This window comes from Anas acuta, chromosome 23, assembly GCF_963932015.1.
Source record: "Anas acuta chromosome 23, bAnaAcu1.1, whole genome shotgun sequence".
In the NCBI taxonomy this organism is placed as follows: Eukaryota; Metazoa; Chordata; class Aves; order Anseriformes; family Anatidae; genus Anas; species Anas acuta.
The window spans coordinates 7602915-7630768 of NC_089001.1; the positions used below are offsets into that span (position 1 = coordinate 7602915).

The window sequence follows — 27854 nt, forward strand, 5'->3', positions numbered from 1 at the left end:
CTCTGATGGGTGAGAAGAGCAACACAACAGGGTAAGGTGGGAACCCCTGTGCTGTGCTGGTGGTGAACGAGGTGTCAGTCATGTCTCTGAAGAGGTTGCTGGTATGGACATCTGATACCTTGGGCTTACAGATTTTGTGTATTTCTGAGACAGCTGTTTACACTCTGCTCTTAGTCCTGCTCTAATCAACGACACAAGCTTGAAGTTCATCACTCAATTCAAGCACATTGCATGGGTTTGATATGATACCCGCACACGTGGGTTGAAAAAGTCTGGCAAAAGTGCCACGAGGGTGTGAGTGCAGGGGGAAGGGGGACAAGCACCAGCTGTGAAAGCAGGGACCAGGCTGGGTCTGCACCAGGACGGGCCGGGACAGAATTGTTGGCTGTCTGTCCACCCAGGGAAATAATCCCGGCCCCCGAGCGTTCTCCTATGCAGCACCTGCGTGCTGTTTTTCTGCCTTACCTGTCATGGCCCGTGCTTCTCTCGGCAACCTGCCGGACCGCACCGTGCCAAGCCAAGTTCTTGTTCCCTGTCCCCAGCAAGTGAGGGGCTGCTTGTGTGCCGTGGCGTGTTTGAACGGTGCCTTTCTCAGAAACCGTTCCTCAGAGCCAGCCCCCGCCAGCGTGGGGCTCTGGCTGCTAGGAAGGAGTTCGGGCCTCCCACAGGCTGCGTGTGGACACTGGCAAAACGCCGCGAGTGCCAGGGTGGCTGAGCCTGGCCGGCGCAACGCGGGGAAGCCCTTCTGCTGGCAGGGCCCACCGGGGTCCGAAGGCGCTCGGACCGGTCCCGCTCGCTGCCTCTCCCCCGGTGCCCGCCCGCCGGGGTCTCCGTGGCAACGCCCCCTCACGGCCGAAGCGCGGCGTCGCCGGGCCCGGGCGCTGCGGAGGGCCGGGGCGCTGGCGGTGCCGCTCTCTCTGCTCGCCTTCCCGCCGGGCCGCCATGGCGACCGATGCCGGGCGAGCTGCCGGCCAGCCGGTGGCCGGCGGCGGTGAGGAGGCGGGGGCGACCGCATGCGGCCCCTGTGGCGGCCGGGGCCTGCTCTGCGGGCCGGGGGCCGGCGAGGTACGGCGCTGCCGGGGTACTCGTCTGCGGTCCCGAGGGGAGAGGGGTGGGCGGAGGCGCCTTCGTTTTTTCCGTCCGAGTAGCAGCGTGCCGGGGGCCTGCCCTGCCCTGCCCGGAGCCAGCCAAGTAAAGCCCTCTGTCCTCCTGTCCCCCCTTTGTTTTAGTTCCGTGCTTTGCAGAGTAGCCCCTTCCAGCTATGAAATATACAAGGTGGTGTTTTGGAGGTAATGCTTTCATGGCATCACTTTGTTGTAAGGAGATGTGTCTCTGAAATGCAGGTTTTCCTTGATGTAACTCTGCCAAACTAAGTAGTTTCAGCTTATTCCTGAGTAAGGCAATTGCTTTCCTAGTGTCTGTGTAACATCTGAGAGCACGTTCACCAGGTGGATTTGACTCATGGAAAGCTGACTCCACAATCAGTAAGACTGTAAAGTAGGTATGTTTATTCAGTGTTGGGTGGCATGGGGGGTAGTCCCACCAAAGTCGTGTGCCTCTAACATGGCAACTTGCTTCAGTTATATGCAGTAAAGATTTACATATGCATGAGGTTTCCCAGTATGCCTATACATATTCATAACCTGTCCCTACTTAGTATTAAAATTAGCTCCAAGAAGTCATTTCCATAAACTCCTCCCCTCTGCGCTTGCGCAGTGCCTTCTGGTGGTGGGCGCTGAGGGTCGTGAGGATGAAGTAAGATGTCTTCATCAGGGTTGAACTTTTCACCTCATCTCCTCACACATGCTCTCTGAGCCCTTGGTCACAATCTGGGCCATAAGGTTGGTTTGGTCCGGTTCTCCGGGTCTGAGGGGCTCCTGATATCTCGAGGCCTTGCATGTTTGACATTCTTTTTCTTGCCGTTTTAAGAACCGTCCTCCCTATCTCTGAGCCCTTGGTCACAGGGGCCATGGTCTGAACCATAAGGTTGGTTTGATCTGGTTCTTGGGGTCCCAGGGGCTCCTGTTATCTGGAGGCCTAAGCGCAGCACAGGCACATCGCAAATGTAGCACATATTAAGCAATAAGTGTTGCCTACATATTGATTCTTAATCAATCTCTCTCTAATTTCTAATCCCATGTTTCAGTCCCCCCTTTTTTGGAAAATCTAGTAAATTCTTTTACTTAATACAAAAATTCTTCTTCCCAGTCTCTATGATATGTACTCCTCAATGCCTCGCCATGTACTTTTGTCAAGGAAGCTAATATAGCCATTTGTTGTAACAATTTCCAATTCCAAACAAGTATTACAAAAGACAATATTAAACTTACACCAACTATTATCAGCAAAACAATAATTGGGTGTCTCAAGGTGTTCAAAATCCCAGTTGCAGTTGGCGACCATCCAAAGAGTGCCTCCCACCAGTTGTAATTTGTGTCTTGTTTTACTCTTTGCAAAACTCTTCTTATTTCCTTTGTATCATGGTGGACAGTGATTAGAGTCTTCTTTCCATTTTCCTGACTGCTTTTTAAAATTTTGATCAGGTCTTGGTGTTTAACTAGTTGCTTCACTAATGTGAGGTTCATCCCAATAGGTGTAGGTAATAACTTGTGATACATTGTGTTGTTAGACTTGATCAACTGGTGGGATACCACTGGTGCCAAATATAGAAAATCACACTCGGCGATTCTAACAAAGTTACAAATACAAAAGTTAGAGTGATTTTTGCTAGGGAGAGTTATGTTTTCCTTATCTACTTCTACAAAAGCACAAGCAGTTCTTAAACTTACACAGCCTTGACCAATATATGCAAGCACAGTCTTTTGACTAGTATTTGGATGAATTTCAAAGTGGCAAACAGCTTGCTCCATGTCAAGACATACATCCTGAGCATCAATTGTGTTGCTTTCACAAATAAATCCTTGTTGTTGCTGGGTAACACATGATTCTAGATTTACAGACTGCCATTTCCCATTCTCCATCTGTGCCCATGTTCTATGCTCCGAAGGATAGAGAACTGTCTCCTCATGGTTTAATCCTAGTGCAATGATGGGGTGAATAACATAAACTGTGGCATTACTTACAGTAAGCACAAAGGCAGTAGTCGTGTTAACAATGGGATCATAGGTAAAATTTACCAGAGTCCACCAAGATTGGAACTTCTCAAAATCATTGGCATTGTCCCAAACAGTCTTTTGGACTTCAACTGGAAAAATGCCTTCATTTCCTTCTCCGATGATCAAGGCAGCCGTTGCCTGCATCCATAACTGTGCTTGTGTACAACTAAGAGCTAAAGATACCTTATCTTGAACCATACTAAGTGCATCTGTTATTAGTTTGTGGTGTTGGTCTTCAGCCTTTTCCCATCTCGGTAACACCTTTGAAACTTGCTATTGGCTAGTTCCCAATGCCAGTAAGGATGATTGTAGGGGCTGTTTTAGTTTTGTCTAATCACTTGTTGCTGTGGCTAGCTTATTCATTAATATTTCTGAATATTCTGAATATTAAATTCCATTTAAAACTCCTAATCCTGTTCCTAGCATTCCAGTTAAGTCTCTTTGTGTCCTGCCCCTGAGGTGTGCTTGCTTTTGTGACCATATTGTCTACTCTTCAAATGATATATTTAGGAAAGGAGAGCAGGCTGGTTGAACTGCTGAGATGTTAATTTGTATTAGCAATTCAACACGCTTGAGAGACCATTCTGGATTAAAAAACTGTTGCAGGAAGAACGGCCGAAAACACGACGGACACTAGTATGGTCAGATCGTGCTCTCTCTTTATTACCTGAATAGCCTGACTTTTATAACAAACTTAACAGGGGCAGATAGTGTCTCACACAATATTATTGGTCAAAAGCACTCAGACAAACAACTGCAAGAAAACAACCCCACCTGCAAGAAAAAAAACCCTTGTGATTAGCAGTCACGTAGATCCCGTCCTTGAAGCCAGCTACTGGTAACAATATTTTTCTAAATTCCTCAATTGGGCGATGTGGGAACACTGTCATGGGAACTTCTTGTAGTCATCCTGGTAGCTTGGTTTGCTCAGCTGCAGCAAGTCATGGCCTCCTTGCTGTTTCAAGAATCCCTCAACAGTTGGGATATACAATACACATTCCTTTTCTTCTTCAGTAGCTATCATTTGTGTATTGCAACAGTGCCCCCTTTTCCTGAAGGGGGTCTTTCAAATGTCAAGATCACAGTTCCTGAATATGGTGGGGCTATTCTTGAACCCCTGTGGTAACACTGTCCAAGAAAGCTGAGTTTTCCATCCTCTATTATTATTTTCCCACTCAAAGAGTTTCTGGTCTTCAGTTGCCATGGGCAGGCAGAAAAAGGCATCCCTTAAATCTAGTACCATGAACCAAACTTGACTGTTTTTCTCATTTTGTAATTCCAATCATTCTTCCCAATTTAAATTTCAAGCATTGCAAAAAAATGCCTTTTCCTGTTGGCCAGTTGCTCCTATTACATTTACAGACTAATTAACACAGAGAAAGAAGCTCCCGTAACCAACAAAAAATTCAAGCTTCACTTCTTCATTCCCTAGCTTTATTTCAACCAGCGGACCTGCTAGGCAGGTCCCCATTTTTCCTGACTGTTGTAAGTTTATCCTGCAACCTAAGACAATTTCTTTCCGATATCAGGGGCTGAGTGCCCTAGAAAGAGGCTAACCAATTGCCTCTGTTTGTTTTCTGAACCCAGGTCATCTCCTTGCACATGCTCTCTGAGCCCTTGGTCACAATCACATGCCAAACATAATTTCATCATCTGGAATTAGGAACATATGTGGAGCATTCTCCATATGTGGAACTCTTTCCTTCTGTTTCATTAATAAGTCATTTGCAAGCACATAGCTAGGTGTTTTTTTGGTGAGATGTTTTTCATTTGGTTTTGCTAGATTTTTCTGTGTTAGAGTGTGTTCATAATAGCTTGGTTTTGAGCCAAACTTGTATTTTCACAGTTCTACTGCTTTCCAATTTGCTTTGAATGCAGAATTTCCCACTGCATATGTTTTGGCATGCAAGTCCTTATGAAAGCTGTTGAACACTTGAATAGATGCTGGTTTAACCTGCATCACTTGACAGTGTATATCCAAGGACACTGAGATACATCTGCTGAAGTAGATGGACTGCTGATGGCTAGCTGCATGCTGAAACAGTTTCTGGGAGCAATTGGTAAATCCTGACTGATTTCTGAAGCTTGTGACTAAAATGGACTTGAGATCTTGAGATCTTTTCATATATTGATCTCCTTCACCCTGTTAGTCCTGCTCTGTTTCAGTTAAGGAGGCAACACTTATTTCTGTCCACTCAGTTATATCATCCTTGTTATCTTTTTCCTTTGTTGTGGATTACAGAGATATGTGGGACAGTTCTACATGGACCATCGCCATGGGAAGGGTATTTGCTACCAGCCTGATGGTTCCAAATTCACAGGAGCATTCTATCTTGGCCATGTGGAAGGCTATGGGACCCTGGAATGGAAGGATGGCAAAAAATTTCAGGTAACTGGAAAAATACTATGTTGCTACTGTGATTTCCTAATTTCCTAGCCTTTCAAAGTCAGTTTTGTTTGTTTGTTTGTTTGTTTGTTTGTTGGTATGTTTCAAGCAGCTCCCTTAAGATTTTTGTGGATGAGAGAAAAAGCTTCATGCTTTGATCTCCAGTGGGTTAGGGCACTCATTTCCACTGCTCATCTTCGGGTGTACTGAACTTTTGCACAGGGAAATACTGAAGGATAAAATGTGATACCATCTGTCCAGAACTAAAAAACTGATGCCTAGAAAATTTTCTTTTAATATCTAATATATACCAAAGAGAATGTGAGGGCTTTGCAGTTCAGAATGGCTTCAGCAGTCTGTCAATAGGAACTGGGTCACCAAGACCAGAACTAGACAGATTAATCTAAGGAGAAACCAGACTTTTCTGTACAACTTGTTTGATCTCTGACTGATACTAACGTACTTGTTTCCGAAAAGGGGCTGTACAAATGCGATGAGCGGTTTGGACCAGGGATTGAAAGCTATCCAGATGGCTGTCAGGATGTTGGCTTGTGGCATGGGAATCATCTAATTAAACTGTGTGCTGAAGTACCTGGTTATTTTTCTGTCTTGGATTATCCAGAACACTGCAGATATATTGACGACAGGTCTCAAAGGAAGTATATTTCTGTTAAGGAGGACCCTTTTCTCCATAGCTATAAACATCTCCCTTTTGATGATAAGGATATTTTTCCTGAAGGAGTCTTTGCATATTCTCATAACACAGATCATCTTGCTTTGACTCACTCCTTCCTGGAAGAATGTGATGCTTGGTATTTTCAGAACACCACAAAGCTGCCTGAGGAGGACCACTGGCCTGTTGCAAATGTAACACCTTTGCTGGTTAGAATGCAAATGCATGCTTATAAGCACAGGTAACTGTTGATGATTTGTTCATTTTATATAGATTTTTAGATTTTTTTCTTCTCTGCATTATTTTGTGTTCATTATTTTCAAATTTAAGTTGCATGATGGAAAATGTACTACAGATTCTTTTTATGATCTTGAGATTACAAGTTGGCAATGAGGATTTAAAAAAAAAAAAAGAAAACAAACAAACAAACAATAATCAATTCTCAGTTCACAAATTAAATGAAATTTCACTCCTTTATGTCAAACATTGGTTTTATCCTGGTAACAGCTATAAAAATAGCATTAAAAAATTAATTATTTGCTTCTCAGAATTCCTGGAAGTCCAGTTTTGAAAGGACTTAGGTCTTCACAGCCCTTGTCTCCTATGAGAGCTGACCATTTCTCTTTAGAGAGCGCAGTGTCTTGTGCAGAGATGGAAACATAGTGGCAGATTTTCCAAAGAATTGTGAATCTGGCCGCTCATACCTTTTAGTGGTTGTCTTGACTCTTCTCCTCAAGGCAATACAAAACGTGCTGCAGCTAGTCTACAGTTAATACAGCTGCTGACTGAACCTCGGTATTTATAAGTAACTTTGTACTTGTATGTGGAAGTGTTCTTTCAGCCAGTGGAGTATTTTCTTCTTTGCTTTGTTGATGGAAACACAAGCCAGGAATGCATATTTTGTAGTCCTAGGTAAAGCAAGTGATGAAAATTTAATTGTGAACAGTTATCCTGTGTGTACATGATAAATTGGTTCATTGAAATACTTGGAAATTAGATTTTGTTTTCTTCTTTTAGCAGATGTTTTGATGGTTGGATATTTGAACTCCTCTGTAGTTAAAATCTGTGTGCTGCTGCTAACACTTAATACACTGGTTTGCCTTTTTTCCTGTAATGTAAGCAAGCTTGTGCTATCTGAAATAGATATTTATATTTAATTATAGCTGGCCTTATTTGTCCATCCTTATCATCTCCATGTTTTCTTCTTATGTGTTTTTTTCTTTAACTGTGCTAGCGATCTAAGAATACCTAGCTGCTTAGTTGTGCAGTGCTTTTGTTTTTGTTTTTGTTGTTTTCTAGGCACTGTCAAGTGGAGTTCATTTCAGATATCAACCTCATTCTCAATGGAATCCGCAGTAGTCATGGGCCTTCAGGCCCCAGGGAACTTGCTGCAGAACACTTAATTCAGAAGGCAGCAAGAGGAGATTTTGATGGGGTCTATGCAATTCTGAGGAATGAACTTGCTCATCCAGATGTAGCTGATAGACATGGATACACAGCACTTGCTGCTGCTGCGGTAAGACTAAGCATGACTCTACCACGCAATGACAAAATTCCTGCTGTAGTAGGCTGGATAAATTTGTTGTTGTTTCATTACATGATATGAAAGGAATGTTCAGTAATCAAGAAAAACAGAGAAGAGTTCTGGCATGAGTAGAATCTGTAATGCCTGGTATCATGCCAAAACCCATGGAAATAAATTATCTAAAATAAGACCTTGGTTAAATATTAGGAATGATTTCAAATGTGAAGCTTGATTTTAGGTATGTACATACCTAAAATCATGTATGGTCTTGGATATGATGATGCCCTTATTTTTTCTCCTCGCCAAAATCAAATTCAGACAGTTCCGGTTTTGCTGAAATGGTTTTGATGGTGGCTTGAAACCATGCAAGCACAACTTCAATTCCTGTAGAAGGGGCATGAAATCTCGCTTCCCCAATCTTTTTATTTGTGCCTTTTTTGCTACTTGCATACTTGGCATTCATTGTAAATTGCTAGTAAAATCAAGATAGTAATCTAGAACACTATTTCTCCTGTAAACATCTAGTCTCTTTCTGTATTCTCTTAAAGAAGGAAGAAAAAAGAAGTGTACTTGAAAATGGAATTTAGCTGAAACATGTATTCTGAAATCTTGAAGACCTAGTTCAATACTGAGTTTCTATTTTGTGGGAAATACGATTTTGAATTAGCTAAATTAGCACTACTTTAAAACTGTTATTTTTTTTTTCATGTCAAAAGCTAGAAGTGTGTACATATGTGTACAAATATGGGTGTTTCCCCTCTACAGGTTCATTCCCACAATGATGTTATCAATCTTCTTCTTGATAGTGGAGCGGATGTGAATAAGTGTAGTGATGAAGGATTATCTGCTCTCTCCATGTGTTTTATTCTCTATTATCCAGAAGAATCTTTTAAGGGTAATATTGCTGAGAGGAACTTGCACAGTTACAAGGTTTGTTTGCTTCTTACTGAAAAGGACAGAATATAATGTATTATCTTCTCAAGTTGTAAGCTTGATTTTTAAAATTACTGTGTGTACTCCATATGAAAAATCATAACTCTTGTGCATTTTGCACTCTGAGGATGCAGAATAATCCATACTCTTAATGCTGACTTCAAACTCAAAGCACTGAGCTCCACTGCAGTAACAAGTAACTCTGCAAGTGAAATAAAGCACTGTTTCAATAGCAGAGATGTCAGGCCATGTTTTCTAGGTGTTTAAGACAATGAAGATGCAGCAGGGCAATTGGTGGGATTCATAAAAGTGTAATTAGAACAATAGGAGGTAGGTGATTCTCCTAGTACTATAAAATCCTGCTGTCATCATTGAGGTGGCTAGTAAAAAGCAATTGTACTGTCGGAAGGCTCCTGATCACTCTGAGGAGGGGGGCGAGGAGGGGTTCACAAAGGAACCCTAGCCTCCCTAGCCTTCATCCTGCTGCAAAGAGAAATGTCTGCTCTGAATCTTCTTATCTAGACCATAATATACATTTAATAATAGTGCAAACCTGGGAATAGTAAAGGATATGAAAACAAGGAGTGTCAGGAATTACTAGCCAGGATGAGATAATAGATAAGAAAGGGGTATGAGCAGGTAGAGATACTTCAGTGAATGCTAGAAATGGAAGTGTGCTACTGAGACTTTCAAAAGAGATTAGAAAGATAGTGGCCCATATACTGTGCAAACTTGTTGGAAATTAAGGACTGAATAATCTTTGGTTGCTCAGAAGTCCTTGTTCCATTTCCAGGAGTATATCTAAGTGGTGGCCAATTGCTAAAGTAGCCATATTTTTATGGGAAAGGGAGAAGGGGAGTAAGAGATCAATACAAAGCAACTGCTCAAAATTTAACAGAAACAAATATGAAGCTATTACCTCTCATTTTGTAGGTAATACAAAGTAATTGAGAATAGATAGAGGATCTTTCTGTGTTTAATTCTGCCTGTCACAGTCTCTGAGATTCAGCAAGGAAAAATAAATGTTGCTTTCACTTTTTCTCTGAGCTGGATCATGGAATCATGGAATGGTTTAGGTTGGAAGGGAGATTAAAGATCATCTAGTTCCAACCCCGCTGCCATGGACAGGGACGACTTCCATCAGATTAGGTTGCCCAAAGTCCCATCCAGCCTGGCCTTGAGCTCTTTCAGGGATGGGGCATTCACAACTTCTCAGGGCAAGCTGCTCCAGTGCCTCGCCACCCTCATCATGAAGTTTCTTCCTTACACCTAATCTAAACATAACTATTCTTAGTTTAAAACCATTAACCCTTGTCCTGTTGCTACACTCCCTGATAAACTCAGCAGTGGTGAGGCTGCAGCAGTAGTACTGTATCCCATTGTCCCATCCCGTCTCCCCTAGTACAAGAGGGACATAGGCATATGGGAAAGGCTACCAAGATGATGAAGGGAGGGACTGGAGCACCTCTCGTATGAGAATACGCTGAGAGAGCTGGGACTGTTAAGTCTGGAGAAGAGGAGGCTCAGGGGGATCTCATCAGTGTCTATAAATGCCTGAAGGGAGAGTGCCAAAGAGGATGGAGCCAGGATTTTGTCAGTGGTGCGCAGTGCCAGGACAAGAGGCAATGAGAACAAACTGGAACACAAGAGGTTCCACCTAAACACCAGGAAGCTCTTCTGTGCTGTGCAGGTAGTGGAGCACTAGCATAGGCTGCCCAGAGAGATTGTGGAGTCTCTTCCATGGAGATCTTTAAAAGCTGCTTGGACATGGTCCTGGGCAAGCAACTGTAGGTAGCCCTGCTTGAGCAGGGCGGTTGGACCAGATGGACACAGAGGTCTCTTCCAACTTCAAGCATTCTGTGATTCTGTGATAAAGAGTCTCTCCCTATGTTCTCTAGCACTTATTAACTGGATTCCATTATAATCGTATGCTGCAGTGTGTTACTGTTCTAATGTGTTAATATGCTGAGTCACTAGAAGAAGTCTTTTTTTTTTTTCTTTTTTCATTTTTGTAACCTCTTTCTTTTTTTAAATCTTAAGAGGAGTGAACAATCAGAATCCTCAGAAACAGTTGTTGGGGCTGAAGGCATAATCTTAAAGTAAGTCGCATACACTGTAAATAGGAGATCAACCCTCATAAAAAACCTTTTGTACAAAGAAGGTAACAGTATTTCACTGTTTCACAGAAGGGTACATCCGTTGCAGGGAAAGATATTTTTTTGCATGTTTCACTAGGTAGATCTTGTTTTCATGTCAGTAGAAGCCCTCATTGTTTATACACTCCAAGGTAACTCAGGCAGACAGTGGGCAAAGATAGCAGAAGAAAAGTGTTTTCAATCAAAGGACATTGTGCTTGAGCAAGACAAGGTTTCTTGTTAGCAAAAAGTGAAAAGATGCTAAGTATGCAGTGCACACTTACAGTGTAGTATTGACAGGGGGAAGGAAACAAATACTTTCACTTCTTGAAGTCTTGACTCCACATGAACTTCCTGGTTGTTTTCTGCAAACGTCTGTTCGACACTATCACCTGAAACATAGTCTAGTTATTTAGTCATTTAGATTCTTGAAAGGGCCACATAATTGCCTTTTGCTTTGTGACCAGAGTGATCACTGGAGATGACAAAAATTTTGTGTTTCATTTTATGCCACTGTAGGTCATTCTGCTACATTGAAACTCTGAAACTGAAAATTCCTGGTGGCCTTGACCCCTTATATTTTACTTCTGTGTTATGTCCTCCCATAATTATTCTTATCTGAAACATTGTGTGTATTGCATGTTCTTCACTGGAATATAAAGATCCATTGAACTGAGTAAAACTGAATTAATACTGTGCCTGAGAATATAAGTCTCTGCTGAGAACACTTTGTGATAGAGTTTCTAAGTGACTTCCAAGTGTTGTTTGCCCACCATTTTTTTAAATGTTTTTGGTGGAGTCATGTTTTTCTTTGGGGTGTGTGGATAGTTAGACTACATGAAAATGCAGAGGCAATCATAGGTAAGCCTCCTGAAATATTCTGTTCTAGTCTAACATAGCTCTTGCTCCAGTTTTTGTTTAAGGGAAACATAGCTTTGTTTTCTTGGGATGGATGAATGAGGTATTACTGAGGAAAGAACCTTCTAATGAAATTTTGATTACAGGACATATAAGTCTGTTTCTTTGATTTAAACAAGTCTAAAACTCAATGCTTACATGTCACATGTGAGTGACTGGTGGGGGTACAGAGAAATTTGCCTAGCTTTGCCTATAGATGCCCATGCAAGGGGTTTTTATGACCACAGGGACTGCTTTTGCATGCTGCCCCTTTAGCTTAGAGGGCTGAGATACACTGGTAGGTTTGTTCCCTCTTCAGGTCATAATACCATTGCCTGAGTGGTGTAGGACAGTTGTGATGCTTCCCTAAACAGTGCCACGTCCTGCCTCTGCAAAGTGACAGCTTTCATTTCTATTACCTGGGGGTCATCTTAGTCCAGTAGATTTGACATTTTTCTTGAAAGTTGCTAATAAGTTATTCTGGTATTTTTCATGTCAATTCTAGGCAACAGAAGAGATGGGAGACAATCCAACTTCTGCTTCGCCGAGGTGCAGATCCCAATGTAGCCTGGGTTCCACCACACATTCTGTTCTTTGCTGTTAAAGCTGCAGATGCAGAGGCAGTGAAACTCCTTGTAGAGAGGGGAGCCAGGACTGATGTGCGGCTTCCATCCAAGGTTTTACTGGATTATAATTCATATTGGGGGTGTTCTAGATGCATGCTGCAGCTTTAGTGCCCTACGGTAAAATACCTTCAGTCTTAGAATCAGCTTTAGAATGGAGAGAAAGCTCTTTAAACTGTTTATCTCAAATATTTTTTTAGTAGGAAGAACTCAACGTTTCTTATTCTCAGAGTTGGTTTTTTTTTTTTTTTTCTTTTTTTTTTTCTCAATACATTTCCTTGGATGCCAAGCTTGTGAGTGGCTGGGGAATGCTTGTGGAACTGTTCCTCAAGTTGGTAAAGCTGTTATCATCTACATCCAAGCTGAGTGTCTGGGACCTCTAGTGTTCCATAGTTCTGTAGTGCTAGATTCTAGGTTTATGGTAACTGTTAGTGAGACGCAACACATAGGAAGAGTGAACTTATTTTATTCATCAGAAAAAAAATAATATTTGGTGGTGCTTAATTTCTGTTTGTGATAAACATAATGCTTTAAGCTTATGCTTTATGCTTTACATCTTAATGCTGTTTTTGTGTTTTCAGTTAGGCGGTTTAACTCCTCTCCACATAGCTGCCTCAATTCCTGGGGAGGAAGGAGTCCAGATAATGCAATACCTCCTAAATTCTGTCCTAGATCTTGACGCAAGGGCAGAAGATGGAAACGAGGTTTATGGTCCAGACAAGGTGAGTTGCTTTCTGATCTCATCTTCTTTCAGCTGTTGATATTCAGACTGCACAGGACCTAAGCAGGGATTTGAACTTTCTGCCTGCTTGATTTCACAGTGAAATCTTTGCAGTCTATTGGAATAACCTTTAAAAAATAAGAAAAATCCATTTGAGGTCAATAGTATTGGGTTGCAGTAAATGCATTCTTCTGTTTTGATGCACTAGAGTATTTTGCTGTCATGTCTTATACCAAAAAGAAATCACAAATCTCTTTTGTGCTCTAGTAGAAGTGTCTGAAGACATAATGACAACAAAAACGTATGATGAGACCTGCTTGTTTCATCTCCATGGAGCTGAGCTATTGCTGTCTGTCTGTCTGTCTATGTCTCATTTCCTTGAATCTAGGCTGCCTCTGTTGGGTTCCTGGAGCATTCACTATGCTTCCAGAATTGCAGAAAGCCAGCTCAGCAATATGCTTTTTTTGTAGTATAGAACTTTTTAGTTAGAGTTGTCATTTGTGATGATAACTCTCTACTGCTGCTGGAGCTATAACCAGCAAAATATGTTTTTTCTGGCATTTATTACCTGAGAAATTTCTTGAAGTCCTGTGATGATGGAATTATCTTACTAGAACAGTTGAAAGGTTGGAAGGAACCTCTGAAGATTGTGCAGTACAATATCCCTGCTCAAAGCAGGATCAATTGTAGCAGGTTGCTCAGTATCTAGTCCAATTGTTTTTTGAGAATCTCCAAGAACAAGTTCTCTAGGCAACCTGTTCAGTCACAACATTTTTCCTCGTGCACACTGGGATGCTGTTGATCTTCTATGCTGCAGGGGCACATTGTTGGCTCATGTTCAGTTTACATTCTACCAGGACTTCCAGGTCCTGTTCTGGAAAGTTTATTTATTTTTTTTTCCATCTGTTTGGTCCTCATGATGTACTGGTTCCTTGGGTTATTCTTCTTTAGGTAAAGGACTTTGCATTTCCCTTTGCTGAATTTGTTGGCATGCTTCTCTGCCCAATTCTTCAGCCTCTCCAGTTCCCACTGAGTAGCAGCAGCACTGTCTGGTGTATCAACCACTCTTTCCAGTTTTGTATTGTCTGTTTACTTGTTGAGTGTGCACATTGTCCCAGCATCAAGGTAATTAATGAAGATGTTATATAGTATTGGCCCTGGTAACCACCCGAGGATACAGCACAGCTGGACTTCCAGCTGCTGATCACAAGCCATGATCCACCTCACTGTCTGTGAGACATTATTGAAAGCCTTGCTGTAATCAAGATAAATAACATTCATTGTTTTTCCATCTTTCACTGAGCTGCTCATCTTGTCATGAAAGACTATCATGTCTGTCAGGCATGGTTTTCCCACTGCAAATCCATGGTGATTGCTCCCAGTCACTTTATCCTGAATATGTTTGGAGGTGGTTTCTCAGAAAGATTTTTCTGTCAGCTTCCTATAGGCTAAGGTGAGGCTGACCAGCCTATTGTTCCCTTCATTCTTGCCCATAAGAGTGATGTTTTCTATTTGCTGGCCATTAGTAACCCTCCCAGCTCACCATGAAAATTCAGAGATAACTAGAGTGGCCTTGTGATGTTGTTGGCCAGGTCCCTGGCATACCATTTTGCCCCAGTTACTTAAAAAAAGGAGTTGGCTTATATAACTGGACTGATAGATTTTTTTCTTACTGTGACAAGGACTAAGGTGAACGTCTGCAGCACAGGGATTTAGATAGTTTTTTTTTTCAGTTTGTATTTCAGTAGCTTGTTCTTAAGTAGAAACAGTATTCAATTGCAGAATTCCCAGACATTGTGTAGGCAAGATTTACTTTCTCAAATATATTCTTTTGTATTGGTCTGGCTGGTACTGGCTGGTATTCATAGACCTTAAGTGAATGACATGTGAATGAGTTTGACTCAAGGAAAGCCCTTTGTGCTTGCTTCTTCTCTCCCACTTCCTAAACTGTATCATTTGGCCCAGTAAGCTATTAACTTATATCTCTAAAATTTTCTTTCCTTAGATTCCTCAAGTGGTTTTATTAAACTTCTTAGCGTGCAGTCCTAAAGCAGTCTGGCAGTTGAAACATGAATGTCAGGAAGAAAGTAGGAAAAGCGGAGCTGTGGATTTTGTGGGGCTGAACAAGTCTTATTCATGATTTTACATCCAGACCAATGATTGACCAAGCAGGTTTATTTTCTGTTAACTTGTCTTTAAGATATGTTACAAATGTGCACCTAATTTCACTTAGATTCATCAGCCTCAAGACAAGGAAGCCAACTTGTCAGGTGGTGTCACTTTGCAACTGAAAAACGAAGCAGGACCGCCACAACAATACTTCTCTTCCAATAGTGGTCCTGTTCCTGAAGAAGGTGGAAGAAGTGCACTGCATATTGCATGTGAAAGAGAGGATAACAGTGAGGTAAGAGCATAGCATCTGAGGCTCTGCTCATAGAGAGTAGTTCTAAGCTAATCTCAAATGAGAAAACTCACTATTACAGAATGGCTCGGGTTGGAAAGGACCTTAAAATCACCTAATTCCCCCCCCCCCCTCGCTATGGGCAGGGACACTCTTCACTAGACCAGGTTGCCCAGGGCCTCCACCAACCTGGTCTTGAACACCTCCAGGGATGGGGCATTCACAGCTTCTCTGGGCAACCTGTTCCAGTGCCCCACCACCCTCTGAGTGAAGAAATTCCTCCTAACCTCTGATCTAAATCTCCCCTCTTTTAGTATAAAACCATTCCCCCTTGTCCTATCATTATCTGACTGAGCAAAAAGTTGCTCTCTATCTTTTTTGTAAGCCCCCTTTAAGTACTGAAAAGCTACAATAAGGTCATCCTGGAGCCTTCTCTTTACGTTGAACATCCCCGGCTCTCTCAGCTTTTCTTCATTAGAGAGGTGCTCCAGCCCCTTGATCATCTTTGTGGCCCTCCTCTGGACCTGCTTTAACAGGTCCACATCCTTCTCATGCTGGGGGCACCAAATCTGGGCACAGTACTTCAAGTGGGGACAATCACCTCCCTTGACCTGCTGGCCACTCCTCTTTTGATGCAGCCCAGGATGCAGTTGGCCTTCTGAGCTGCATGCACCGCTGGCTCACGTCAAGCTTCATTCACTAGAACGCCCAAGTCTTTCTCTGCTGGGCTGTGTCGCGTTAAGGGGTGTAGCTGATTAACCGTTACGGGCCCGGTCGGATTCAGAGTACTGAACCAGTCGGACATTCACCAAAAACACGTTAACCGTCTGGGGGTCCCATCAGACATTCACCATCAACGCATTAACGGTCTGGGGGTCCGTTCAGACATTCACCAAAAACGCGTTAACCGTCTGGGGGTCTGGTTAGATTCAGAACACTGAACTATCACGGATAACCACCCTCACCCTAGTTGCACTTAATGAGAGCTATCACAATGCAATCAAGTATGGTTTATTACAGCAACAGATAATCAGGTTCTTTTGGATTGCCAGCGATAGTGACTGTCTGCAAAAGCAAGCTAGTATGCATGAAATACACAGGTGTTACAGGTGTTACAGATGTTATAGATGTTACAGGTGTGCAGCCTAGAAATAAAACTCGTTAAAAGGATCAAAGACTCTATAGAGATTTATAAGCAAATATTCAGATCTCACCCAAAGGCGTCCCAGTGTGGGGGGAAGAGAGGCTCAGCCCGTCGACTGATCCCAGGAGTCAGGAGGTCCTAAGGATGTTGTATTTCCTCGGGATGGTATCTCCCCTGATGGTGGTATCTTCCCTAACATCCCCTCTCTCTTGGGCCAATTTATATTATTTTCTATCTTTTAGGTGGAGCTTGAGTGGCTCTAGTCAAGCATATCTTAGTTATGATTGGTGTAAAGTTTTCCCGTCTCCATTTAAAGTAATAGGCTCCAAGAAATTCAGGGCGCATGCTCAGTGAGGGGTGGTCGCACCTTGGAGGCAGGTAGCTTTTGGGATGGAGGTGTGTTTTGGTATTATAATGATATTATAATGAGCAAAAAGTACACTAGGGTACAGCATTTGTCAAAGCATGACAGGTCTTTGGCTCAGGGTGGCAAAAAGTGCAGCTTTGTGCACAAGAACAACCAAGTCCCCACCTGGTCACAGAGCCTAGCCGTGGTGTCTCCACTCCACTCTACGCTCCATGCTGTTCCTTAGGGCTAGCACACCAAGTTTCCCCAGCGCGATAGCATCTAAGGTTGGGAGCCTAGGGAATGCTCAGGTAATGCAGTTATGCCCTACCCTGAAAGCCTCTTCAGTGCTGTACCTTTTCCTTAAAAATGTGCATGTTAGTTTTATTTTCCTAGTTACTTCAGGCAATTACACCACAGGCTGCTCTCAATGAGTTCTTCTCCCAGTTTGTACTCTGGTCTGGGATTGTCCTGACCCAGGCGTAGCACCTTGCACTTGGACTTGTTGAACCACATTTAGTTCACATAGGCCCACTCCTCCAGCCTGTCCAGATCCCCTTGAACAGCATCTCTTCATGCTTTGGTATCAACTGCACCACTTGGTGTCATCTGCAAACTTGCTGAAGGTGCACTCAATGCCACTGTCAATGTCATTGTTAAAGGTATTAAAGAGTACTTCTCCCAAGACAGACCCCTGAGGGACACCACTTGCCACTGGCCTCCACCTGGACATGGAGCCCTTGACCACCACTCTCTGGGCGCGACCTTCAAGCCAATTCCTTATCCACTGAATGGTCCACGCTTCAAATCCATCTCTCTCCAATTTGGAGATCAGGATGTCATGTGGCACTGTGTCAGAGGCCTTACAGAAGTCAAAGTAGATGACATCGGTCAGTGTTCACTTGTCAACTGGTGCAGTCACTCCATCATAGAATGCCACCAGATTGGTCAGGCATGATTAGTAGTAGTAGTGAAGACATCTCATCTGTTATTGCTGACAGAATTCAAGGAGTAAACTCTTCTCCTACTGAACTATAAATATTGTACAGATTAAAAATGTATTAGCATTTGGGGGGAAAATTTTTCTTAAGATTTGGATTTCCATTTGAGAAGGGAAACTCTTTTAGTCGAGTTTCCATGTCTTACTTGGCCATTAACTTTTATCATCCACAAGGTCAATTTGAAGTTAGATGGTCTTAGTTTTGGCATTCACTAACCTGTGTGCATTTGTTTTCGTATTATAGTAAGATTTTTCTAGCAGATTTGGGATGCATACACTTGGAGTATGGTATTTGACAAGAGACATACCTTCACTCTTGTAGCAGGAGATGATGTGGTTTGGTAACCTAATTGCAAAGAGGTTTTACGTATAACATCACTGTGCTTGGGCTCTCAGCCATAAGAAAATGGATGTGTATTTTTATTATAACATCATTGTTTAGGTGAAAATTTTGAATGTTTTATATGGCTCATTTTATCAATTATACTATTATTATGATGTTTATTTAATATTAAAAAGTTGACTTCATTATGATCTAATTCTACCTTTTTCCACCTTACCTGCCTACAAAGCATGCCAGAGATGTTATCCGTCTCCTTTTAATGCATAAGGCAAATCCAAACATATTGTGGAGTGGCCATTCACCACTTTCCTTAGCAATTGCCAGTGGGAATGACTTGGTGAGTATCTTTAAGTTCCTTAATTTTTTGACGTACTTCTTCATTTCTGTCTGCCTTCTCTGATGACAGCCAAACTGCATAATGAATGGTGCTTGCAATCATAAATTTCCAGTGAAAATGAAGTTTTTACTTTACTTTTAAACCTATGGGTGCTTTATGAGCTGAAATAGAGGAGTCCTAAATGACCATAGGATGAGGTAGCCAGAAATATTTGGGTAGGATTCAGAAGGCCTGGACATCTGGAGAAGTGTATTCTCTTTGATGAATTACAAGAACATGCAATTTTCTGACATGCTGTCTCCCTGCCCAGAGCAACCCAACCAAATGTCAGAACACTTTCTTCTGTGTAGAAGACAAAAATTAGTTATTTTTATTAAGAAGTCTGATCATTGTTTTTTTCATAGATCAGCAGACTTAGAAAAGTTTTGGGATGTAATGAGGCTTAGCACTCCACAGATGAGGACTGTAGTTCACACAGTGGAATTCAATGTCTGAAGTTAGCACCAGTCTTCCTGGAGCAAGGAATTGACTGCCTTTTGCCCACACTGGGCCCTTCAGAGCAGGTCTACAGCAGCCAGCATAGTGCAAGAGAAGACGTACAAGCAAATTGGCTAATGAAGCAGACGTGTCTGCAAGCAATGTCTGCCTCTATTGCATTAGAGTTCTGTGTGTCTGGGCTTCTGGACACACATAAAGCAAAGAATGAGTGGCACCCAGACACCCCTACTGAGCTCAGCTACTGTGCAGTCACCACACAAGGCTGTGGGAAGGACATTGAGGGAGCAAGCATGACTGCAGCCTAGTGGTTGAAATCAGCTGCAAGGATCAGGGTAGAGGTATGATTTCTGCTTCTCTACTTGCTTTCACCAGTAGAAAAGCACACTAATAACCTAGAGAAGAATTATCTTGGAAACACAGCTACAAGCAAACCTAGGGGGAAACCCTTTTCAATGTTTTTGATGAAACCAACATTTTACCTTTTAGTCTATCACATTTTAGAGTATACACAAGACAAATGATAGGAAAGATTTGTTGTGTGTTTTTTTACTATTCTTTAATGATACAAATTTCACTGGAAAACAATACATTATAAAAATTAAACTGAATGCAACGTAATATGGAGTTAGATTGTGGACTATGGAAGTAGATATAATAGAAATAGCTACAACTGCATACAACATAGAATAAATTGTCTGAAATCTTTCAATTGGGAGCTCCTGACACTGTCTTCATAATTTTCAAAGACATTTTGGTATTTTTCAGGAAAAAAAAAAAGTGTTTTCTTGCAACACAATAATTGAAATTTAGGATTTCCCATTAAAATAGTCCCATAGCCAACAAATGCTACTGGTTCTCCTGCCTTCTCAGAAGCTAATGTGATGAAGTAATGATTAATAGAATATAAGTGACCAACCTATCTAATCCTTATCTTTGTGGTAAAGTGTTTAAAAATATATATATCTTTGTTAGAACAGGTAATTTTTAATGCTATGCTTTTCTGTCTTTTTCACTATTGGTAAGTATCTCATGATGACATTTTCAATCATGCTTCTGTATGCTCCTGTATCACAGAATGAGAGAAAAGTTAAGGTTGGAAGTGACTGCTGGAGGTTATCTGGTCCAACCCCATGCTCAGACAGAACCCACAGCTGCTTGCCCAGGTGGCTTTTGATTATCTCCAAGGAGGGAAACTCCACAACCTCTCTGAGCAATCTGTGCCAGTGTCTGTCACCTGCACAGTAGTGTTCCCAGATGTTTGGATAGAATCTCTTGTGTTCCAGTTTGTGCCCATTGCCTCTTGTCCTGGCACTGGGCACCACTGAAAAGAGCCTGGATCTGTCTTCTATAAATAGACATTATCTATTATTATGTACACCTTGAGTCTCCTCTAGTCTAAGCCTAAGTGACCAGGTTCACTCAGCCTTTCCTTCTACCGCAGGTGCTTCAGACCCTTTCTCATATTTGTGGCCCTTTGTTGGATTTTTTCTAGTAGCGCCAGATCTCTCTTGTACTGGGAAACCCAGAACTGGGCATAGTACTCCATGTGTGGCCTCACCAGTGTGGACTGTACATCACAAATCTGTGACATGTACTAGCAGATATTCCAAGCATGCTGTGTTAAATACTGGAAAGCTTTAGGGTCTGGACTGATGTGGCTAGGTTCTCACTTTTGTGCTGCGAAACTATCAAAAATGGCTTCTTGATCCACTAATTTTTCACATTTGCATATGCACATTCACAGGCAGTGGTTGAACTCCTCAAGCATGGGGCTGACCCTAATCTGACATTAAGTGGCGTGGTAAAAAATGCTCTCTGTGCAGCTGTCAGTACCACGTATGAACAACAGAGAACAACAGCACAGAGGATTGCTTTGGTGAGTGCACTTTTTTTTTTAATTTCAGAAAAAGCACTGATTTTTATCAGTTACCTTGTGTTCCTTTACTGTTTAATGAATAAACTGCTTCTTTGAAGAACAATTCATTTTTGTTTATTCCTAATGCTGTTCTTCTGTCCTGTAGAACAGGGGGTTTGAATGGAAATTCATTTTCATGTTTGAGTAAATGTTTCGTCTTTGTTTAGAAGAGCAAAAACTACATTAAAGGTAAATGGGGTGATTGTATCAGATCTGACTGTTATCTGCTTTTATAAACACACCAAGCATCCACATGAAGAGAGAGATGTTGCGTTACTGTAAACTAGTGAATATGACTTGCAATAAGCGCACTTTTTGTTGAAGTCAATGGCAGTGTTTGACCTTGTGAAAACTGGAGTTTGTCTTCTCATCCCAGGGAGCACAGAACTGATTCTATTCAGAATGGAGGTAAAAAAGCCTGCTGTTGAGGGGTCTGGCAGAAGAAGCGATTGCTTCGTCTGTTGCTGCAAGATTTTAAGATGCCCAGAAACAAATAGCAACTGCCTGAAAGAAGGCTTTACTTATAAAACACATTTAGATTGTCAATCCATCAACAGCTTTAAAGGAGCAGAAGAAATGCATGGTTTGATGCACAAAATAGTCTCACAAATAGAGATCAAGCTCTGATACTCAGTCCTGTCTTTTCAGCTGTGATATTTTTGTTGGAAGCTTTTCTTTATGCTTGGATGTATGATGATTTGTTTTCATCAGGTTGATAAGCTGCTTGAAGCTGGTGCAGATATCCTTGCACCAGTTACTCTTCAGGAAGGACAGAAAAAAGCTGTGGGAACAGCTGTCGACTTTGCCTATTACAAATATTATCAGGTATGACTTAAATATTGGAAAATACTGTGTTCTTTGCATCCATTCATATATAGGGTCCATTGTGTCCTTACGATTTGTCTGGTATCTTCTTCAGAAATGCTCACTGGAAATTTGCTTCCTCTCCACATATGTCATGAGATGCCTTTCATTTGCTTCTGAACTTTAATCATTTAAAGTCTGAATACCTCTAGCAGGTTAGCCTGTGAAGATAATCTGTGCTGTCAAATGGTATAGCAAGATTCCATTCATAACTGAATTGAAAAAAGTTAATTCTAATCCTAAAACCAGCCATTAAAAACAGATGTCATGTTCACGAGGCTACAATCAAACCATGAGAAAATATGATATATTATAATTATATAAAAATATGATTATTTTATATACTATGATAATATATAGTGTGCATATATTATGATGATAATTTGAGGTGTGTTATAAGCTATGAAAAGACAATACCAATCAAACTTTAAAATAATGTGTTTACAAAAGAGTATTTGAATAAAACATACATTAAAATATGTATAATTTTATATATTATATATAAAGTAATTTATGTATATATTTACTAAATAAAGGGAATTACTAGAGTGAGCCTTAATCATTTATTAATTCACTATAAAAGGAATCTTACTGTAATATAACTAATACTAACTAATCTTACTGTGAAGTATAACTAATAAATTTCTGCCTTATTATTTTTTCTCAACCTATTTATTTCAAAAAACAACCCTTTAAAAAGCCTGGGATTCTCTGACAGCTCTGATTAGAAGCAATTATGCCTTGGATCATGAAAGATTTTTTTATAGCTTTCTTCTTAAAAAAAGCTTACATGATAAACAGATTGATTATCTCTGGGATGGTACTTGTTCTGAGAAAAACAAAAGTAATAGTGAGAGTGTGTACGTACCTTGTAGTATTGCAGCTGCCTCCAAGCTAGCTAATATAGCTCTGTGACTGTGGGATCCACCACTGCACATTGTTCACCGAGCAGCCTGCTTGGAGCTAACATGAGGCTTTTTGCATCCTGTACCAGTATGCTGTGTAGAAATTTAATTTTGATTCTTTTGCTTGTAATCTGATCCTCAAACAGGAAAGTAAACAGTTTATAGCTGTGATCATAAGCAAACTCAGTCACCATAATCCAGGTACCTTATTTTTTTTTCTGGCTCTGGACTTAGTTTCTTCTTTTTCTTCTTGTTGTCACTTACTACAGTGAAGCAGTATGGCAAATGCAGAAATATAATAGTGGACAAGATGTCTTTCATTTCCAGGAAACTTCTCAGTGCTTCCAGAAGTGCTGGGAGAGGAGCCCTGCAAGATGAGGGCAGCTTCCCCCTTAAGGAAACATTTGAAAACTGTTTTAGTTGACTTACTGAGCACTCACCAAACTGATAATTGAAATAACTAGAACTTCTAAACTGGGCATGTCCTGTGCCTATATCACAGACTGAGCTCCAAACCAGGATCCATCAGTGATGATACTGCACTTTTGGAATGGGTTGGCTTTAACTCTGAAAAAAACGTTATTTAGATTTGTGTTCCCATACATTAGTGAATTAACTTGGAGTATGTTTCAGGATAGGAGAATTGCTAACACACCATACCACATACTGTCAGCATCTGAGCAGGAAGTTTTTCAAACACGCCAGGCACTGCTGGAACACATTACAGCAAAGCTCCGAGAGCGTGTCATCCTGAAAGAGAAGGAGTGGGATCAAGAAGAGCTGAGAAGATCCAAGAAATGTTAGTTCAAGCCTAGGAGTATTTCAAGATTAAGGGTAGCATCAACGGGTGTGAAGGGGAATTTACTGTTATAATTCCAGTATTGTCTGAAAAGATAACAATTAAAACTGCCTTACATATTTGATAAGGAGGTTTAAGGGTTCTACAAACATTGAAAAGAACAAACAAGGCACAGTGAAGGAAATCTCAATATGAGCTTAGCTCCTTCTTCCTTGTGAATTCCTATACGAGATCTATTACCATGTGTTAATGAGTGACTGAGGGAGCTTGTTTTCCTAAGACCTTGGTTGTATTTAATGCTCTTCTACTAGAGTGGCAAAAATGAATATATACATTAAGATGATCTGAGTGACTTCCTCAGTAGTGCTCAAATATGTGGTGAAACCAGGCTTGGAATCCTGATCTCGGTATACCAGACTTTGAGGTATATATATCACACTTGGGAAGTGCCCTCAGAATATCAGATTGTTACCTTTGCAGTTCAGAATAACCTGAGATACTGTGGCTTGGCATCCAGCAGGAAGTAAAGGTAAATTATCTGTGTGGTTTCTTCTTTCAAAAGTACTTTGGCTCTTTTTTGTTGGCTTCTGACATTCCTAACCTGATCTTCAATGATAAGATGACCCACTTAGTGGATGAGGCATGGTTTATGGTTTGGACAGATGTCATGTTCACTGGGTAAAAAAAATGTTTGGATGGTGGGGTCCAAAGGGTTGTTGTGGGTGGCGTTCAATCCACTTGGTGGCTGGTCACCAGTGGTATTCTTTGGGGCTCATGATCGGAGCCTGTTTTATTTAGCTTTTTCTTCAGTGATCTGGATGAGGAGATCAAGTGTACCTAAGTAAGTTTGCAGATAACACAAAGTTGGGCAGGAATGTTGATCTACTTGAGGATAGGAAGGCTCTGCAGGGGTACCTGGATAGATGGATGGGTCGTGTCCAGCTGCATGGTCTTCAACGGGGCTGAATGTCCAGTGCTGCACTTGGGTGACAATAACCCCATGCAGCAACACAGGCTCGGGGCTGAGTGTCTGGAAAGCTACCAGGCAGAAAAGGGCCTGAGGTTGCTGGTTGACAGTTGGCTGTATATGAGCCAAGGGTTTTCTGGCCTGCTTCAGAAATAGTGTGGCCAGCAGGACTAGGGAAGTGATTATCCCCTTGTACATGGCATTGGTGAGACTGTGCCTCAAATGCTGTGCTCAGTTTTAGGCTCCTCACTACAAGAAAGATACTGAGTTTCTGGAACACATTCAGAGGACAGCAACAAAGGTGGTGAATAAACTAGAAAATAAGATGTATGAGGAGTGGTTGAGGGAATTGGGGTTGTTTGGTCTGGAGCAGAGGAGGCTGAGCAGAGACCTCGTGTCTCTCTACAACTACCTGAAAGGAGATTGCAGTGAGGAGAGTGTCAGTCCCTTTGGTCAGGTGACAAGTGATAGGATGCAAGGAAATTGGCCTCAAGTTGCATCAGGAGATGTTTAGATTAGAGATTGGAAAGAATTTCTTCACAGAAAGAGTGGTTAGGCATTGGAACAGGCTGCTCAGGGAAGTGGTGGAGTCACCATCTCTGGAGGTACTTAAGAGAAGTGTGGACATGGAGTTTAGGGACATGGCTTAGTGATGGACTAGGTACTGCTAGGTTGGTGGCTGGACTTGATGATCCTAGGGGTGTTTTCCAGCCTATATCCATATCCTATGATTGATTCATTGATGTAATGTGCATTTTATTACGTATCTTCAAATTTTATACAGTAGACGGCTCATCTGGTAATGTCCGGTGAGCCAAATAGACTTCTAACGAAGGTGGATTTTGTGACTGGTATTCTAATTCTCAAGTTGGAGTACTGATTTTTGCTCTCTTCTCTCCTCTTCCTTATGTTATTCTAGTGGATTCAGTCATTCATGCATGTGTTTCAAAGATGAAAGAGAGGAGCCATCATGTGGAAGAAGTGAGGTATGACAGAGATACTGCACATAAGTATTGACAGTTCTAAGAAATGACTAGGCTCTATTTTTTCCTCGCAGAGACTGTCATCACCCTGCTGTTCTCCTTTCTAATTTTCCCCTCTAGTCTATCTAGTCTTGTCAGGTGAAGTTAGCTTCTTTCCTAGTTGTGATCACATCGCTCCTTTTCAGCTTCAGAGTTCATCACAAGAGCCTTTATAATACTCAGTCTTATTGTAGGAAGCAGTGTATCCTAGTGTTTTAAACCAATTCACACCAACAGTATCCCAAAGTAGCATGCGAATGCTAAGAAATAGGCACATACAAATTTTGTATCGTTTTTCTGGACTCTACAGGAAATTGCAGGAGAGACTTGTACTGTTTGGGAACATTCTTGAAACAGTTCAGTAACAAAAGTTTGAATAGTAATGGAAATATGTGCCTAAGGGATACTGAATTCTGTCATCAGTTTCTTCTGCTGCAGGGAATTCACAGGATTCTCAACTTTGTCTCAGTATTTGAATCAAGAGCAGGTAACATAGGTATCAGGAACTGTGCCACTTTTGAAGAGAGAAATTTTGAGGTAGCATTTCTGTTGCAACATGATGGACAGATAATAGTATAAGGTGAAGAGATTGCTAGAAGAAAATAAAATGATTTAAAATAAAATCTGGAACATTAAAGTAGCATACAAAGATTTCATGAATAGATTTCAACAATGACTTGCAGAGAGATGAAATCTCAGTGAAACTTCTAGCTATTGGGAGGAATAAAGGAATGCATTTAATAGAGACCATATCACACAGTGGGAAGGCTGTAAGATAAAAGTTTGGTAGTATATACAATGTATTCAATATTGCCTGTAAAAACTATAAAGTATTTAGATGTATCTTAACCTTTAAAAAAATGTAATAGTATCACAGGAATTAAAGTTTTTGCATGGTTAACTTTTGGCTTTATCTTATATCTGGTCTTGTCAAATTTCACAGGCATAGAACTATTTGGCTCAGACCATACTATGGAAATCTGTGCTGTAAAGGGTTCTTAAATATTTTTAAAAGATTCTAAGTACATAGCCAAGCTTGCAAGTACATCTAACAGTCTGCTTCCCATTCTTACTGAAAGACCTAGCCCAAGCACTCTTTGTTTTCTGTTCCAGCTTTGGAATAACTGTTGTGGCGCAGTGGCCTATGGGTGTCCCTTTTGTCTCTGCAATCTTCCAGTATATTATATAAGGGTTTTTCAAATTTGCCGGTTTAGCTTCATTATCTCCGACCATATATAATTTGTCCTGCCTACCAGTTTGAAAATGGACTCAGCGTCATGAGTAGATTAAAGCACACAATGTAGTACAGGATGTAGTTGCTGGTTTAGTAAAGGCTTGGGTATGTTTCTCACTAGAACACTTGGCTTTTGGGGGGCTTGCTTTACTGTTGGTACGCAGCCTGTTCCCCGCAGAGTCCTGTGATAAGCTGCAGTCTTCTGATTCCCTGTCCTTGAGTACTATGACATTTTTGTTTCTATCTTGTTTCCATTTGGATTTAATTGTGTTGTAATAGACATGCTACCAGGTTAAGAAAAAAGACTAAACAAACACTACTATTTTTTTTATTTGACAACTACCTTTGTTCTAGGCTGCCATTCTTTAAATACTGCTATCAATGTGGACGTTCTGTTGGTGTTCAGCTGTCACCTTGCATGCGTTGTCATGAAGTTTTCACTTGCAGTGAGACTTGCAGAAGGAAATCCTGGAATGAACGGCATAGGCATGAGTGCTTGGGATTGCTGGGTAGGTCTGAATGTCATTATTATATGAGTACAGTGTGTTGTACATATGTACTGACTTGGACATGTCTTCCTTGTAATGAATCTGTAAGATGTGTTTTATGAAGAAATTTAAACAAGAAGGTTTGATTAATTCATTTGAATAACTGTGTTTTGAAAACCACCGACTTTAAGAGAGCTGCTACAGTGTCATTGCTCTCATTTCAAGAGAGAAGAACCTGTAAGGTGAGTGCTGAGCAAAGGAAATACTCTTCCAAAGACTAAGGTTAGCTACTGCAGACATCAACAGGCAACTCTCCAGGCTGAAGGACCATGGTAAATCTAACAAGTGAGACAGAGTAGGACTTTATGTACAAACTGTCTCTTAATAACCTCTATGTGTATGTTAGAATAGGTATCAATGGGATTTCTGATTTTATGTATGGAATTGTCGATGCCACGCTACTGTGGATCTTAGAAACCACGTGTTGATTAAAATGATTAAAAAAAAATGAGGCCACATTACACAAATGACATGCTATGTAGCAGTAGAAGACAAGCATGGTGGATATAAGAAATTATATTA

The 27854-nt window shown here is 41.2% G+C and overlaps 1 protein-coding gene across 2 annotated transcripts in view; it reads left to right on the top strand.

Annotated features, from left to right (window-relative positions):
* Positions 1-635: 635 nt before the first annotated feature.
* LOC137843734 (ankyrin repeat and MYND domain-containing protein 1-like) overlaps positions 636-27854 on the top strand; it is a 37120-nt gene continuing 9901 nt past the window's right edge. The window contains exons 1-15 of one of the 2 annotated variants that reach the window (XM_068659316.1): positions 636-1065; positions 5359-5505; positions 5980-6416; positions 7475-7691; positions 8466-8630; positions 10674-10732; positions 12171-12342; positions 12870-13010; positions 15243-15413; positions 18473-18580; positions 20823-20954; positions 21705-21818; positions 23396-23561; positions 25448-25514; positions 27139-27293. In XM_068659316.1, coding sequence (XP_068515417.1) covers positions 943-1065; positions 5359-5505; positions 5980-6416; positions 7475-7691; positions 8466-8630; positions 10674-10732; positions 12171-12342; positions 12870-13010; positions 15243-15413; positions 18473-18580; positions 20823-20954; positions 21705-21818; positions 23396-23561; positions 25448-25514; positions 27139-27293 — 2374 coding nt within the window. In that variant the 5' untranslated portion in view covers positions 636-942. Of the gene's footprint in view, positions 1066-5358; positions 5506-5979; positions 6417-7474; positions 7692-8465; positions 8631-10673; positions 10733-12170; positions 12343-12869; positions 13011-15242; positions 15414-18472; positions 18581-20822; positions 20955-21704; positions 21819-21912; positions 23562-25447; positions 25515-27138; positions 27294-27854 lie in introns of those variants that run through there. The other variant, XM_068659314.1, reaches the window with a different exon arrangement.